This window comes from Macaca thibetana, chromosome 13 (assembly GCF_024542745.1).
Source record: "Macaca thibetana thibetana isolate TM-01 chromosome 13, ASM2454274v1, whole genome shotgun sequence".
Classification (NCBI taxonomy): domain Eukaryota; kingdom Metazoa; phylum Chordata; class Mammalia; order Primates; family Cercopithecidae; genus Macaca; species Macaca thibetana.
Genome location: NC_065590.1, coordinates 62169043 through 62185931, shown reverse-complemented (window position 1 = coordinate 62185931; position 16889 = coordinate 62169043). Strand labels below are relative to the sequence as shown.

General features: G+C 56.8%; 1 protein-coding gene and 1 long non-coding RNA gene across 2 annotated transcripts; one reads left to right on the top strand and one right to left on the bottom strand.

Annotated features, from left to right (window-relative positions):
• Window positions 1-4110: 4110 nt before the first annotated feature.
• On the bottom strand, window positions 4111-5826 carry LOC126933692 (uncharacterized). The gene is made up of 2 exons (XR_007718703.1): window positions 5669-5826; window positions 4111-4789 (listed from the first exon to the last, which is right to left on the bottom strand). It is a non-coding gene; the product is annotated as an uncharacterized LOC126933692 (long non-coding RNA).
• Window positions 5827-5913: 87 nt separating this feature from the next.
• On the top strand, window positions 5914-10019 carry SIX3 (SIX homeobox 3). The gene is made up of 2 exons (XM_050753704.1): window positions 5914-6866; window positions 8533-10019. The coding sequence occupies exons 1-2, from the start codon at window positions 6064-6066 to the stop codon at window positions 8723-8725; spliced, it is 996 nt and encodes a 331-aa protein (XP_050609661.1). The 5' UTR covers window positions 5914-6063; the 3' UTR covers window positions 8726-10019.
• Window positions 10020-16889: the final 6870 nt, after the last annotated feature.

Sequence of the window (16889 nt, the reverse complement as noted above, 5' to 3'; positions counted from 1 at the left end):
CCCGGGCACCGCCTGTGCCCAGCTCAGAGGTGATGCCTAAAGATTGCCAGTTTAGGGTTAAGTTAGGGGGTTATGGGATGGGAAATGGGGCAGGGCATGCTAGTGGAGCTAGGGAGAGAAAAAGGAAGAGGAGCAAACGAGATGCCCTTGGAGGGCCCTCCGTATCCCAGGGCCTACCTGGCCTTTTGGCTCCTTCCCACGACCTCCAGAGATGCTCACGCTGGCATGGGGTCCTGAGGTTACCAACCTGACCAGGCCCACTGTATGTCTGAAGGATCCTGGGCATGTTTGTGTTTGTGTGTTGGGGGATGGGGTCCAGAAAGTCCTGAATGTGGATCTGGAGCAGCCTGCTTCCCAAGCCCAGAGCATTAATTCCCCCCAAAAGTAACCCTTAAGGGCCCAAGAGCTGTGTATGCAAGGAGGGAGTGAAGGACCTTGACCTCCAACCGCTCCGGGAAAAGGGCATCAGAGGAGAGGAGAGACAGGAAGGGAAGGAAGGCTACTCTTCCTGAGCACTGAAGCACAGTTTCTAAGAGGGTGTCTTAAATTTACGGGCCAGCCATGTCAGCTGCCCCACTAAGAAAAGGTGAAGTAGATGACTGCTTTGGTTTCCCTTGCTTCCAGAGCTCTGGCTCTCTGCCTCTCTGCCAGGCTGCCAGGCCAGACTTGCAGGGTGGTCCTGCCTATAGTACTTTTTTTGCTAGGCCTCCCTGGCACTAGAAGCCAAAGAAGGGATACCTCTGTTGAGAGGGAGTGCAGGACAGGCTGTGGTCCCCTGCCTTCCCTACTGCCCCTTGTCATAACATGCGACTGGGCTCTGTGAATGGTGGAGGCAATGATGGGTTAGGGAGGGGAGCTGCCCACCCTTTCTCAAATCCAAGTCCTGGCACACCAGGTCTGGCTGTTCAGAAGGGGAACCTTGGGAAGAAGTGTGTGGCCTCTAGGTAGTGGAAGCCAAGGAAACTTGAGGTGATAGGAGGATGGAAGGCTGACCCTCAGCCACCCCATTAGTCCACCCCATTAGTCCAGATGCACCTTTAAGGAACTGGAGTGATTGATTTGCAATTGGTCCTCTTGGGAGAGGTTGACAGTGCACTCCCTGGATCCTTAGACAGCAAAAGCCTCTCCCGCCACCAGCCACCCTCCCCGCACTTCCCCCAACCGGTACGGCTCTCACCTCCCAAGTCTCCCGCCCCTCTTTCTTGGGGCTGGGTCACTGCAGGCATCTAGGCTGGGTTTGTGCCCATCTTCCTGGGCCTGGCAGTGGGAGGTGCCGTGGTTCAAGACAGAGTCAAACTTCCCTTGTTTGAGAATGGGGGGGGGGTGGGGGTGGTGGAAGGGCCTTTAGAGGGCGGCGGGGCTCATTAGGCGGAGCAGGGTGCGGAGAGGTGCGCGCCGCCGGCCCCTGAGGCCGCCTTTGAGCCGTCGGGGCGGCTTCATTAAGCTGCGCTAACAAGGCGTACAAATGCCGAGCCCAGCAGCTTTCTTGCAATGCCCGGCCTTAGCAGGGCGCCGGACTAATGAGGGTCACTCAAAGGGGCTGATCAAATATTCAAATTTCCCCGCACGCCAGGAACTTTTATGCATGGAGAAAGTTGAGGCAACTGAGCTGTGTTTACTGTCCGGGGCGACAATTGCTTGGAGCGCCAGTCCCCGGAGGCTAAGGCGGGGGGCGGGGGTGCGGGGAGGGAGCCGTTGTTGTTGTTGTTTTTCAAAGGAAAGTAATCGGGGTCCTTGAAGGGCTTCGCTGCCTCCCCGCCTGCGTGCTGCGCTCCCCTGCGCCCTCCCAGGCCGCCCGCGCCAAGCGCCTCAGTTTGCAGCTTGCGGGGAGGCCCAGACTATGGGCCACCCGGCCAGCCCCCGCCTCCCGACATCCTGGGAGCCGGAAGGGGCGTTGCCCCCACAGGGCAAACCTTCCCCCGGCCTCCTGGGTCGACTGTTTAGAGCCAAGCAAGGCCAAGTGGGTGCAGCTGCCCCAACCCTCCGGATCCTCCTCTCCCGGAGGCCTGCAGACCCGTTGGCTTTCCCTGTAACCCAAAACAAGGAGAGAGTGGGAGGTCTCTCGGGCGTTTTCCAGATGTGGTTCAGACTTTCCCAGTGCTGGGATTGCGGCTGACATTTGTAAATAAATGCCAGTAGGTCCGGGTACAAGGAGAACACTCTCTAAACCCCAAAGACATCTTTTCTCCCTGCCCCACCTGAAGGGATCTTTTCGATCCCCGAGGCCAGGATTGAAGCGGGGATGATGGCAGCAAATTTGTTCTGCACAGGTGACCCGGCCTGTACGGGCGCCAAGTCCCAGATCCCGCAGAGTGGCCAGAGAGCAGAGAAGAGACGTAGGGGATCTGCAAGCTGACCTATCCACCCGAGACTCTCCGCTCTGAGCGACCCAGGGTGCAGGCACCCTCCACACGCCACCTTTTCTAGCAGTCCCCCAGGGTGCCTTCCCAGTCCTCGCACTGCCCTAGAAGTTGCTTGGTTCCCAGACCAGCGAGGAAGGCGGCGTGGGCCCTGGAACCCAAGGTCCCTCTGCTTCTGCTCCACTCCCCAGTGCCCAGCGCCGGGGAATTTGGGAGGGGAAGCTCTGGCGCTCCACAGCCCAGCTTCCCACCCAAACACACACTCAGAACCCCTCGACTGAGACCCTATGGAGCCTGCGCCCACAGCCCGGCCAGGAGCCAGTACGGCCCTCCGCTCTGGGACCAGCCGCCCCGCCTCCCTGCCCTGCTCTGCGGACTCTCAACTTACCGGCTCCAGGCGGCGAGAGTAGTGCTTCAGGCCAGAGTCGAGAGGCGCTGGCGGCGGCTGGACCGCGAGGTGGGCTCGGTGGGCGGCGCCGAGCTCGGCTCTGCTGGGAGGCGCGGACAGCGCGGGATGCCACCCGCCCCACCGGGTCCCGGCGCACAAAGCTACACGCCTAGCTGCAGCCCTCTGCCCTGCTTGGCGCTCCGGAGCCGCGGTCACCACCCGAGCAGGCGGGGTGCGGCGGGGCGGCAGGCTCTAGGGCAGAGGCTGGGGGGGGGCAGTGGGGGTGTCGCCAGAGTCTCAGCCCCACTTGCCTCAGTTCTCCCTGAGTGGCGATGGTTTTTGATTTCAGCGCTTTCGCAGAGCCCGCAGCACCTGCCCAGCCTCCCTCCGGGGCTGGCCCGGCAGTGGCAGGGAGAGGCCAGGTCGCCCCCACCCGGAGGCGGGGGTTTCGGGGACGGGGAGGGGACTGACCGGGTTCACCCGCCCGCCCGGCGCCTGGGTCCCTGGCTCCGGGGGATGCAGTTTCGGGGTCACGAGCTGCTTTCAAAAAGTTGAACACAATATTCGGAAACCCACCCGTAGGAATTCTCCCCCCACACGCGGCACAATACCCACTCCCCTCCCCTTTTTCATTCCTTCCTCCCCCGCTTCCTCCTCCTGCCCCTTCCCCCTCCCACCCTTCAGCCTATAATCCTTCCCCTACGAGAGAAAGGGATCGGGAAGAAAACATGAAGTGTCTGTTTTTGAGTCCCAACCTTTGGGCTCTTTCTGGGCCCTCAGTGAACGACCGCCCAGAGCTTCTCAGCTGCATTGGAGGGGGACTCATGGCCGGGAGGGGAGGAAATATATGTGGGGTGGAGAGAGCACTGAAATGGGGCTTGGCAGGAGTGGAGAGAGCACTGAAATGGGGCTTGGCAGGTCTTCCCTTTGGAGGAATATTTTTCTGCCCCAGTCGTCGTGTTTAAGACCTGCTACCTCACGGCTGCCTCTGGCTAAGTGAGCCAGTATTGGCCCCTCGCCGGTCCCAGGGCCTCCCTGCCGCCGGAAGCCTCCAAGGAGGCTTGCACTTGCCGGCTTGCTCTTCCCCTCGGCCCTCAGAGGCCTGGCACTGCGGGAGTCAAGGCCTAAGCAGGGCTCCAGCTCGGAGTTTAGGGGCTGGGACACTCGCAGCCCCAGTCACGTTAGGTTTCCCATTTAAATTCTCTCTCAACCTCTCTTTCTCTCTTCCCTCATTGAGATCACCAAAGTGGTGTGGACCCGGCGCCTTGCCCCCAGATCTGCATCGGAATGCAGAAAAGATCTTTAAAAAAAAAAAAAAAAAAGTTTTGAATTCCTCCATGATTTTTCTTCTGGAAAGGCAGCTTAGGATAATTATTTCAGCTTTATTGAGGGCAGATTAGTTGAAGTCTGGGCGCTGCGTTTCAATACGCGTTGTACACGGGCCGACAATGTGGTCATTGTTGGCTACTGTGTGTGAATCTATTCAACATATACACTTTTTAACACCAAACCGAGTCCTGTCTAAATATACACAGCGCTCAGGGAAAGACGTCTCTGACCCCGACAAATCTGCGTAAATCACACTTCCATAGTTACAGAAGCCTCACAAAGGGAGGCCCGGCTCAAGATGCTGATTACATCTTCTTAAAAGCAACATACCTAAGAATAAATACCCATGCCTGGCCTGGGGGCTGTAGTGGCCAGAGACAGAGAGGGCCCTCTGTGTTCTATGGGCCTTTTGGGGTGTGTTTTAGGCTTTCAATGTTACTTTCCCTAGAAAAATTAGGCAGTTTTAAAATAATAATGGTAATTATTATTATTTTACAATACGAGCAAACAAGCAATTTCAGGCCTTATTCACTTCATCCGGGTGGCTGGCCTCCAAAGTTTGAGTGCCCTCTGGGGCTGGCAGGCAGGACCAGAGATCCTTCTGTTGTGTGGTGAGGAGTGGGCATCTGTGGGACTTTTCCGGGTCCAGAGGGCTCTTGGGCTTCTCGGCTCCCGCAGCTCCTCCACCACTCCTCACAGAGGCTGCTGAATTCTGGGAGGAAACAAAGAGTTGAGTTGCTTCTTAAGATGGAAAGAACTGTACTGTTTGGACTATTATTTTAAAATGGGTGGTGGGGGAAATCGAGGCTCCTTGGCTGGGGAGGGAGTAAAGAGAAGCCTAACTGATGAAGAGGGAGCTGAGGTGAATGTGGTCCATGGGCACCGATTGGGGAGGCAAGAGCGGCCTCCAGCACCCTGGGAACTGGGCTTAGGCTCCCTGGCGCCAGATACCCTCGGAATCCGGGATCCCTGGCTGGCGCCACGGCCCGCTGGGCCAAGGTCGGTGCTTGGTGGGCCCCATGATCTCATCTCTCCTTTCTTCCTTGCCACTATTAGTGCTCACATAGGCAGAAAGAGGCGACCCGACGTGCAAACCATGTGCAAACCGCGCCCGCTGGGCTGGTCAGCCGTCTTTCCTTGCCCGCCGACCTGGCCTATGTGGAGCCTGGGGGACCCTCTTGCCTCCCAACAAAATCCCCGCTCTAATTGCACATCCCATTCAACAACTCTGTGCCCAGGGCTTTTCGAATTTCTGGATCAACTTCTTTGGGGAAAAGGGAAGAAGGCGGCTCAGAGACAACGATAGAGAAAAGAAGAGAGAGAGGAAGAAGAGAGAAGAGAGAGAGAGAGGTGGAAGTAGCGAGATTAAGAGTTGCAAAGATAAAAAAAATTCTCTTTATCCCCCCCTTCTCCCTCCTTCCCTGCTCTCCCCCTCCCCCCGCCCTCTGGCTAAGTGGTAAAACCGTCCTTACGTTCTCGGTATTGATTGGCAGGGCTGACAGTGATTGGCAGTGGTTGCCGTGGCAACGCCACAACGACACGCCACAGACCAATAGAAAAGCGAAACAAAATGTTTCAATGCTGCACTCACTGTGGATTTAGGGGAGATATTATGAGGCTGTTGTCATTAGGGCGATTGCGGTGGAATCGCTGAATCTTGACTCGGCGGTGGTTGGCTCTCCCTCTCCTCTCTCCCTCTCTCTCTCCGTCTCGGGTTCTCTCTCTGCGCGCGCGCACCGGGCCGCTCTCCTTCCTCCCTCTCTATGTGGCTGCGCGGGTGTGTGTGTGTGTGGATGTGTGTGGGGTGTGGGTGTCCTTTACGCCCTTCCTCCTCCCCCTCCTCCTCCTCCTCCTGCTCCCCCCTCCTTTCCTTCTTCTCCTCCCCCCTCTCCTCTCCCTCCTCCTGGTCCTCATCGCCCCTCTCCTCCTCTTCCTCCCCTCTCTCTTCCTCTCCCTGAATTTTCTCCTCTCCTCTCAGGTCAGTCCATGGTATTCCGCTCCCCCCTAGACCTCTATTCCTCCCACTTCTTGTTGCCAAACTTCGCCGATTCTCACCACCGCTCCATACTTCTGGCGAGTAGCGGCGGCGGGAACGGTGCGGGAGGCGGCGGCGGCGCGGGAGGCGGCAGCGGCGGAGGGAACGGTGCGGGAGGCGGCGGTGCTGGCGGAGCAGGCGGCGGCGGCGGCGGCTCCAGGGCCCCCCCGGAAGAGTTGTCCATGTTCCAGCTGCCCACCCTCAACTTCTCGCCGGAGCAGGTGGCCAGCGTCTGTGAGACGCTGGAGGAGACGGGCGACATCGAGCGGCTGGGCCGCTTCCTCTGGTCGCTGCCCGTGGCCCCCGGGGCGTGCGAGGCCATCAACAAACACGAGTCGATCCTGCGCGCGCGCGCCGTGGTCGCCTTCCACACGGGCAACTTCCGAGACCTCTACCACATCCTCGAGAACCACAAGTTCACCAAGGAGTCTCACGGCAAGCTGCAGGCCATGTGGCTCGAGGCGCACTACCAGGAGGCCGAGAAGCTGCGCGGCCGCCCACTCGGCCCGGTGGACAAGTACCGCGTGCGCAAGAAGTTCCCGCTGCCACGCACCATCTGGGACGGCGAGCAGAAGACGCATTGCTTCAAGGAGCGGACTCGGAGCCTGCTGCGGGAGTGGTACCTGCAGGACCCCTACCCCAACCCCAGCAAGAAACGCGAACTGGCGCAGGCCACCGGCCTCACTCCCACACAAGTAGGCAACTGGTTTAAGAACCGGCGGCAGCGCGACCGCGCCGCGGCGGCCAAGAACAGGTTAGTGGCGGGGCCCGCGGCCTGGCTACAGCCTCAAAGGCCTGGGAAGGGGAGAGGGGTTGAGAAGGGGCTAGTGGAGCGGCCGCTGAGCGTCAGGGAAGCCGTGATTCCTGGCCAGTTGGAGAAAGTTTCCGCTTGTCCTGGGCGCGCGGAAGAGGGGGCGGGCGGGCTGTGGGTGTATTGATTGCTTTGACCAAGAGGGGCTTTCGTCAGGGCGGAGAGTGTGTGCTTGCGACCCGAGTGCCCGCAGCCCCTGATCCCGGCCCCTGGGAGCCTTAGCCCTGCGCTGCACCCGTGCCTGCCTCCTCAGCCCTGTCGCCAGCTCGGCAATCCTCTGGAGCCTGGAGACAGGGAGGGAAGGAAAGCACTCCTTGCCATCTGGTTCTTATTTCTGTGCATTGCAAAACCCCGAGAGAAATCCAGGAGCGTCAGAGAGAGGAAAGTTAACCTGGGTCCCTATCACAAGGGGAAAAGGCCGGAGGCCACTGCACAGCGGGCCTGTTTCCCGCAACGCTGCACTTTGCCTAACCGGGAGCAGGAGAGCCGGGCTGGGAGCGGAGAGGCCTAGTGTGTGTGCGTGTGCATGTGTGTGTGCACGCGCGTGTGCATGTACTCACCCTCCTGCCCCAGCCACGGAGAATGCCTTTGGTCCTCTAAGTTGGGAAGCGGGCAGGAGCAGCCTCGTTGCTGGCAAGTTGGCCACAAAGTCACAAAATTGTATAGGGCTTGACCAACATCACAGGAGTTGGGCCTGGGGGAAGGAGAAAAAGAACCAGAGGGAAAGAAGTGGATAGGGGAAAGGAGTGGGGGGAGAAGGGAGAAGGAAGAGAGGAACTTGGGTGAAAGCCCTGATGTGGAGCCTTGTCTCTATCCAGCCAGGAAGGCCCAGGGCCTGGTGTACCTCAGGGAGCAGGACCCCCAGCTGCTGACAGCTGCCTGTGGGTGGGGGGTGGGTGTGAGTTTCTGGAGGTGTGTTCGAGTTTAGGCGGCCGGGACCTGAGCCCATGGCCCTCTCACCCCTGCTGTGGAGCTCACTTTTCGTCTGATGAGGGGAGCGCCCAGGGTCAAGCCAAGGCCTCCTTGTGGAGATAATTCCAGACACCAGGTCCAGGCAGAAGGTTCCCGGTGGAGGAAAGGGGCAGCTGGAGACTGCTCTGTGCTCCTCTCTTGCCTTCTCTTTTGCCCCTTTGCTGTCTCCCTGCTCTTTCCCCACTTTTCCACCGCCAGCTTTCTTATTTTCTCTACCCTCGGTCCTGCGCTCTGCGCTGGGATCCAGAGAGCAAAGTATACGGTTCTACCCGGAGACGGGCCGGCCAGTGAGGAACCCGCAGCTCCGGGTGTGTGTTTGAGGGATCAGGGACGGGGTTACTGAGGGAACTCGACCGGTCGCGGGGTAGCCGGCTCAGTCTGAAGAGCCCCAGGGACTGCGGAGGGAAGAAGCGCCTGGCTCTCCTCCGACTTCTGCTGCTCCAGGGCTTGCAGTATTTTGCCGCTTGCACCCAGGCCTCCCTAGACTGCCGGGCTCGGGTTCTGCCTCTCCTCCGAGGCCAGTCTCTATCTGAGAAGACTTGGGACGCTCCCGAAAGCGGAGTCGGGAGCGGCGGCTCGGGGGAGCCGGGTGGCGGGCCTCTGTGTCAGGGCGGGCGCGGCTCTCTTTCTCCCGCAGGCTCCAGCACCAGGCCATTGGACCGAGCGGCATGCGCTCGCTGGCCGAGCCCGGCTGCCCCACGCACGGCTCGGCAGAGTCGCCGTCCACGGCGGCCAGCCCGACCACCAGCGTGTCCAGCCTGACGGAGCGCGCGGACACCGGCACCTCCATCCTCTCGGTAACCTCCAGCGACTCGGAATGTGATGTATGATAGCCAAGGCCGCCCTCCTCCCCCTCCTTCCCCTCCTCCCCCACTCCTTCCCCTCCTCCTCCTAGCCCTCCTCCTCTTCCTCCTCTTCCTTCTCCTCCTCCATCCCCAGAACAAACCGAAATCAGGATACCCAACCATACACACATACAAGTCCACACACACTCCCACCCCAGCCAAAAATATATTAAAAAACAAGAAAATAACAAATTAACCACAAACTATCAACAACCCCCAACCACCATCTACCACTACGGCCACCCCAAAGGACCCCGACGCCAACAGACAGTCAAACGCTGATGTTGCGGGCAGACAACATAAAAGAGGTGACAATTGTATACTTTCTAGGACAAGCACGGCTTCTCCTTTCGGTTCCCATGGACCCGGCACCCCACCTGCATGACGATTTATTTGTATCTGGGAAAATATTCTCTCTAGTTAAAAATGATTTAAAGAGTCGACTATACAAAAACCAATCACCACCACGAGGACAAGAGGACAAAAGCAAAACAGACAAAAAGAAAAAAAAAATCGCCATCTCCGTTCCGAATTTGTTAAAAAAAAAAAAAGAGGGGGGGGGGGGGAAGAACTCCTGGAGAGGGAAATAGCAAATGTTTCTCGCCTTTTGTTGCTCTCTCTCTCTTTTTTTCTCTCACTCTCTTTCTTTCTCTTCCTCTCTCTGTTTTTAAGTCCAAGTATTGGTCAAACAAAATGCAATCTTCTGTTTTTTGTTCAGCAGACAATCATTTTCTTCGTAAGCACCTTTTTCTCTCCACTCTGTCACTGCCTGTGTGGGTACTGGTTATAAATGTGGAAAAAGAATAGTTATGACTGTAACAGATTTTTATTTTTATTTCAAAATTTTATATGAATTATGTATATCTTAATGATCGGTCATTTTCCCAGTTTGTAATATATGTGTAGAAATTGCCTGTATATGATATTGCTTTTTTCTCCTCTCCCTTTCTCTTTCTCTCTTGTCCCTCTCTCTGTCTTCCTCCCTGCTCACCTGTCTCTTTTCTTTTTGGGATTCTCCTCCCACTCAGTGCTCCTGGTGTCGTCTTGGCAGTCAAGAAGAGGCATGGTGGCCTGGGTTAGGAAGAGGGACCCCATCGCTAGCAAAAGCGGAGAGTGAGATTGTAGTATTCTTATGCAAAAGCTATTTCCAGTATTTCTTAGCAGCTTCAGAGGTATCTCTCACTCCCTGTAGGGCGCTTTTACTGTTATCTTAAACTGCGTGTTTATCTATATGTAAAAACTTTCTAAAGCAAATACAGTATTCTCCATTTTCTTATCACTCCCAGAGACTGGTGTTTTTGTCCGCCCCTGGCCCGTAGCCGCGGGGTGCTCGGCCTTCACTTCCACTGCTGCTCACCTGAGCTGGGGCAGAATTTCAAGGCTGGATGTCAGCCTTTTTTTTTTTTTTTTCTTCCCCCGAGGGCATTGGGAAGATCAGAACAGACCCTCCGGAAAAGAGCCAAAGCTGGATCCTGAGCAAAAAAGCAAAGAGGGTTCGAGGGTTGGGAGCGGGAGGCTACCGCCAGCTTCTTCAGAGTGAGATGCCAGACTCACTTCACCGCAGTATGCATTCAGCCGGAATTGTAGCCTGCCAAGACCCTGTGGGTCTTTGGGGGTGTGCTGGGCATCTTTCAGTTGTTGTTGCTTTGTTTTTTAAAAGAAGAAACATACAAGGTCGCCAAACCCCAGCATCCATCCCGAGTAGAGCTGACAGGTTTTGTCGTCTTTTCTGGGGGTGGGGTGGGGGCGGGGGACAGTGGCCTGAGTGGGGAAGGCAGGAGGAGTGAGGGAAGAGGCCTCTTGAGAGTTTAGGGCCTGGAATCAGGATGGACTCCCCTCCTTACCTCCTGAGTGTGTGTCTATGTGACAGTGTGATTTGCCTTACGACTCTCTGTCTCCCTGTAATTTCCTTCCATCTTTGGGGTTCAGCTGGAACCTCTTGAGCCCCTAAGACATTTCAGAGTTGGTTTACATTTTAAAATGAAAACCAAAAAATCACCACCTCTTACTAACCATGTTCCCACTGGCCCCAGGCCTCCAAGCCCTGGGCAGGGCCCCCACAATTCCCTGGGATGGCTTGGCTGGCCGTGCCTCTGCCGCTCTGGGCCAGGGTGGCCTGCACCCAAGGAGGAGCAAAAGAGGTAATTTCAGAAAACTTGCCTTTACTTGAAAGGCCAATTTCCAAAGCATGGAGGATTAGGGGGGAAACGTGCCTGGAATTTTGCATCCATTTCCAAACTAATTTTGACTTCCGATTTCCTTTTGTCCCCATCCCCAGCAGCGCCAGGGGGTTTAGGAGGGCCAGGCTGGGCAGAGAGGCTGTCTGGCCCAGAGGTGCCCTGAGTGTTCCAGTGGGACCTTGCATGTCCGGGGCGTGCATTTGGCAGACAGGGAAGGTTCCTGAGCGCGCCCCTACTTAGAACCAGAGCATCCAGCTGACCTTCAGAGCTCCCAAGTTCTGTGGCCTGGCACATGGTGTCAGAATCTCTGTGTGTGTTCACTGCTTGGGAAAATGTTCCTTGTCCTGCCACATTTCAGGCAATATTGACCCAGGTGGTAGGAATTTGGGAAAAGGACTGCCTGGATTCTACCCAACTTGAGCCTCTGTTCTGGGATGAGGAGCTCTGTCACCCACCTTTGCTTTTAGATAATCAGTCACATACTTCACACAGAGCTTGGGCCTAGAAGCCCAAAGAAGTGCCTGCCTCAGTGGGGAGAGTCTGGATGGACCCTGCTCAGCCAACTGACCAGAACTGACGGATGAAAGGCAAGAAGTGGCACTGCTGGAGGGTGACTCCTGGAAGGGCCTGCCTAGATAGAGGACATCAGGGAGCAGGTGCCTCTTTGTCTAAGGGACAGGAGACAAGCATGGAAGTTAAGATGATTTCCTATCTCAACACACAGTGCAGAGAAAGCAGATTTGGGGCATCCAGTGCCCACTCCTTCTGCATTGCAGGAAACTGTCCATCAGACTCCACAGCAGCCTTTAGTTTGGAGGGCCTGGGCCTTACTGCGTGTCAGCAGCCTGTTGTCTGTCTATGTTGCTATCTATCATGTATCACACTCTCATCTCCTGTGTTTCCATCCAGGTCTGCACAAATACCAATACTCTATGCTTTGTACTTTCTGACCTTGCATATAGGTTCCCTGCAGGAAAGATGCGTGTGTGTTGTGGGTGTGTATATGTGTGCAATTCTGGATGCTGGGCTTTCAACAGTCAAGGTCTGCATACAAAAGGTTATGTGTGTGTGATGTTTGGTATAAATGTGTGTACAGTGCATTGGTGTGTGTCCAGTATGTTTTCATGTATATTGCATAACATAGGTATTGGTGTATGGCTTAGGCAGTTTCCCTGTCCTTATTTCTGCAAGGAGTGCATATTGGGGGGCTCCAATACACCTACAGGGTACTTGGGCATGTGTCTTGTGGGTCTTGGTTCTAGTGTAGACATATGTGGGTTCCCTTGTTCTAGGCTCTCCCTAGATACGACTGCCAGGCTGCCCACCTCTAACAGGCCTTCCTGTCCCTTTAAGACACAAGGGATCTCAATGGGTATTCATCAGCTAGAGGGCAGAGGGGGATTGGGCTCTTTGGCTATCCCAGTCCATCCTTTATTCTGTTTGATTTACTGGGGATATTATGGTTGATTTGGCCTCTGCTCCTTTAAACATTGGAGTGAGAGAACAGAGGCCGCTTTCTGGCCAGATCTTGCCTTTTACCAGCTGCTGGCCTAGTCTCTTTCTGGGTCCCTCAAAGCCCTGGCCGAAGCGGTCAACACCCTACAGGCCACTCAGACAGAGCTTGAGGGCAAGGCCAGGCTGAAGTTCCACCTGCAGAAAAGCCATCTCAGTCACTGTGCACAGCCCCCACCTCCTGGGAATGTCGCAGGTTGTGCCTCGGCCAGGAGAATGTGTGCATTGGTGTGTGCTCTCTCGTAGGTCTTGTGAGCCTGGGTCAGGCCCAATATGCAGGCCTAAGTGCTAACCATCTGTCCCCTATGTCTGGGCCATGCAGCAGCCAGTAGGCTGGCTTCTCTGCTTCTGGCCTTCCAGTGAGTCCTCACCCACTACCCTGCACGCAGCACACTTCTGCCTGGCATCCCAGCGGAGTGCTCTGGCTCGGAGCCTCCCTGCGTGCTTAAGCCTCCTGTGTACCTGAGTCACCTACCCTAAGTTTCGAGAGGCTTGAGGAATAATAGCTAACTTGGCTGTTTTCTCAAAGAAAAATAATGACAATCCAGGATTTGCATTGGAAACCTGAACAGGCAGAATGGGGTGTGAAACTGGGCAAATCTGTATCAAAATCCTTGACCCCTAGAAGTGCCTGCCTGAGGGAAGAGGCCCGTCTACCCCTTCTGGCTTGCTCACTGTCCCCCCACCCAGCTCTCTTCCGTCCCTGCCCCCAGCCCTGGCCCTGAGCCCCCACCTGGCCTCTCTTCTTGCCCTCCTTGAATCCTGCGGAATCGACTGCCCAGTGCCAGTGCAGTTGATTATCCCCGGCGAGACACACAACTGATTAAAATGAAATGACCCGGAAGCTGCCACGGCGCGGGGCGGAGATGCCGATCAATAGTGGGGCTGGAGGCACATGAGTCTGGCCAGTCCCGGCTGGGAATGGGGTTGAAGACGGAGGGCCAGCCTGGGGGGTGCCTGAGACTTTGGGCGTGGAAATGGTTCAGTGAGGCAGTAGGAAGGCCCGTGCCTGGGCTTGCCGAGGGGGCTGTGATGGTGGAGTGGCCCTCAGGTTCTTCTGCAAGGAGAATGGGACAGCTGGTACATTCTCGACCCAGCGCATCACCCGGGCCCCCGGAGCTGGAAGCCCAGTCCCAGGCCTGTGGCGCACTGGATGCACTCGGCCTCTTGGAGCAGTCTCTTCTCCCTCTCTTCTTCCTCTGCCTCTGTGGCCCTGTCAGTCCCGCCTAAGCCTTTGTGTGGCCGTCACCTGGAGCACCGGCTGTGCCTTGGGCTTTCCCTGGCCGTTCCCTTGTCCTCTCCGTCCCCCCAGCGCTGGGGCTGAGATGCCCGGCCCGCCGGGACGCTCGACCTCCCGGTAGGCGCGCTGAGGCGCCCACGGCTTCCCACAGCTCCGGCCCTTTCCGGCCCCAGCTGAGCCGAAGCTCCCTGGCCCCAGTGTGCGGGCCCCGGTGGCCGTCTGGCCCGAGGGAGGGCGGGGGCAGGCGAGAGGGAGCCATGGAGGAGGGGAGCAGTACTAGTCCGGCTCCGATTTCTCCGGTCAGCTGAGCACAACTTTCCATTCGAGTGTATTCATGCAGCGGCTGATTGAGCTCCACTGTGCCGGGCGGGGCTCGGCGGGAGGGGGCAGGCACAGCCAGGCTGACAGAGGCTACACACACACACACAGACACACACACACACGTATGTGCAATTCATCTCATCTACATAAACATGCCTTCCATGTTATATCACACCTCACCCCCCAGCGGTGCCATCATAAACACAGCCGAGCCCCTTCCTTCAGGCACCTACCTGCCCTCAGAGCAGTTTCCCAGCACCCACAGACCTGCTTCCCTACACAACATAAGGCCTGCCTTTCTGATTTCCCCCTTTTGGATTCTACACCGGTCCTCAGATACAAACACAAGAATCCTTCATCTGCCTCTCCTGCAGGCACACGCTCCAGGATGCACGCACTCCAAATCTGCAAGACGCACGCACAAAATGCCCAGGCTCACAATCACACCCTCCTACAGAGCTACCCAGATTCACACAATAGAAATACACATCTGCATAAAATGGCATTAGCACCAATAGACATTTAGTGCACAGCCTGTTGTACATACACAGTGTGCTGGGGCTCACCAAAAGTTTACACACAAGAAACGGAGCAAATGAACAATAAATCCAGTCAGAGAACACAGCCACTACACAGTCACCACCACAAACACACAGAGGACAGACAGAGGAAAGCTTCGGGCACACACACATACCTGTGAGCCAACCCAAAGACATGAGATATGTCACCCAGAGGCATGCCAACCTCCAAACCACAGAGTTTGACTCTAGGGACTCAGAGACCACCCATTCATTACACGTGCGTGCACGCATACACACACACACACACACTCACACACACACACACACAAAGCTAGGGCCCCAAAGATAGGTAGGGAACTAGATAAGCATCTTGACAGAAGCATGCCTGCTGTTGGGAGTGAGCAGGTAAACAGAGGCCTCTGTGTTACAATCCACCCCTAAATGCCCATGATATGCTGCTTTGCAGAGCAAGAAGGGAGAGTGAGGAAGAGGGAGATAAATTATAGAGTGGGGATAAAGGCAAAAAGGAAAAGCAGAGAGAAAGGAGAGGGGAGTTGAAACAAAAAGTGAGGAGAGGAGAGAACAGGGAAGGGGCGGGAGCCGGAAGGGTCTGAGGGAAGATGGGGAACAGCTTCCCAGGCTTCGGTGAGGGAGGGTCAAGGCTGGTTGAGGAGAGGGTGCCACTGCAGCAGGAGAGTAATTCCTTCTCCAAGAAAGTGCCTAGGGGAGCACATTGACTTGTGGCTGGCTGGACTTGGGAAGTTAGCCGAATACTGGGGGTGCACAGCAGCTTGGGGCTCAAGAGCACCCATTCCCCTTGTGGGCTGGGGAGGTCATGCAGCTTCCTCTGCACAGAAGAGGCCCACTCAAGAAAGCACTCACCTTCCCATGCCTCCCTTCCCTGGACTCAGCGGCAGCTTCTCCCCTCACACTACACACTCTTAGAGATGCCCCCAATACAATTCCATTCATAAGACACACATAGTCACCGCTCTGCGCGCGCGCACACACACCTCTGCCTTCTACAGTGGGCACAGGCAACCACCCCCTACTGCACAGGGATGCAGTAAGGGACAGAAGCACATCTCCACTCCTAGCAACAACTCCCCACTTTTTACAAATGAACCCACGACTCTAACTGGTTTCTACACACACTCTTTTTGGAAAAGAAAACGACTTTAACCTGCAGGAGTCTAACCCGTCAAGACGTCGAGGACTTTACAGAATGTGCTGGCAAGAAAGGAGGGCACAAGCAAGTCACACACACACGCATGTGCCAGGCTCTGCCTACACTCCAACCCCGCCAGGCTGCTCACGGCGGGCTCAGTCAGGGTGGAGCCCCTCTCTGCCTGAGGATGGAAATGGCTGTATGGCTGAAGGAGCTACAGACCAGTCAAGCACTGGCTGTTCTCTCTCTCTCTCTCTCTCACATCTCTCTCTCTCTCTCTCTCTCTGTCTCTTTTTTGAAAAGATGAGGCTTGGCAAGAGGGGCGAGTTCCCTGGGGACTTCTCGGATCCCTGAAGGTGAATGCAGGAAGAGTGTGCGGGGCCCAGGAACCGAAACAGGAGGTCCGAGGGACCGACGCAGGGTTCAGATGCGAGAGGGAGCGCGGCGGGGCGTGGGGACGCGGTCCCCGGGGCAGGGGTCCAGGATCTGTGGACGCGGCCCGGTGGGGCGCGCGCCCCTTGGTCCCCGCTCCGCCCTCCGGCCTTCGCGGCGCTCTCTCCCTGGGCCTTTGTCCCCACCTCTCGGGCTCGGACTCCGTCTTTCTTCTTTCAAGCCGCTGGGAGGCGCTGTGGCCGAAGCTCCGGCCTCTCCCAGCCTGATGCCCTGGTCCTCCGGCCGCGCTGTCTTTCTCCGAACCCGGTCCCCCGGGGCTGGGCTGCCTCAGGCAATGGCCCGGCCTGTGGCTGGGGGCGGCCTGGAGCCCTTACAGGCCCGCACTGGCTTTAGTTTGTTGAATTTTGCGATACTTACCATCATAATTAATTTGCGACCTTTCAACAGAATTTCTTAGCAAGGCCCCTTAACGACTGGACGCGCTGCTAATTCCCGGCGTGTGCACCTCTCCCTCTGCAGCCCCGGACAGGTGCAGCCGCCTGCCCCTACCTCGCCCAGGACACACTGGCGCCGCCCCGCCAACCTGGACTGGGAGGAAGGACAGAGGACCGACGGACACGTGTACATGTGCGGGCGCACGGAACTCAGCCCCGGCCACCGCTGCCTTTCCCCTGTGTGTCTGAGCTGAAGCGGCTCCGCTTATATCGGGAGGTGAAACGGAAGCTCAGAGAGGGCCATAATTTGGCCACTGTCACACAGCCAACCTTCACCTCCACCCGGCTACACCTGCACACTCGATGACCCTCTCTGTCTT

Coding starts and splice junctions, on each gene's coding strand:
- SIX3 (XM_050753704.1), top strand. CDS start 6,064: ATGGTATTCCGCTCCCCCCTAGACCTCTATTCCTCCCACTTCTTGTTG. Junction 6,867..8,532: donor GCCGCGGCGGCCAAGAACAG/GTTAGTGGCGGG, acceptor TTTCTCCCGCAG/GCTCCAGCACCAGGCCATTG.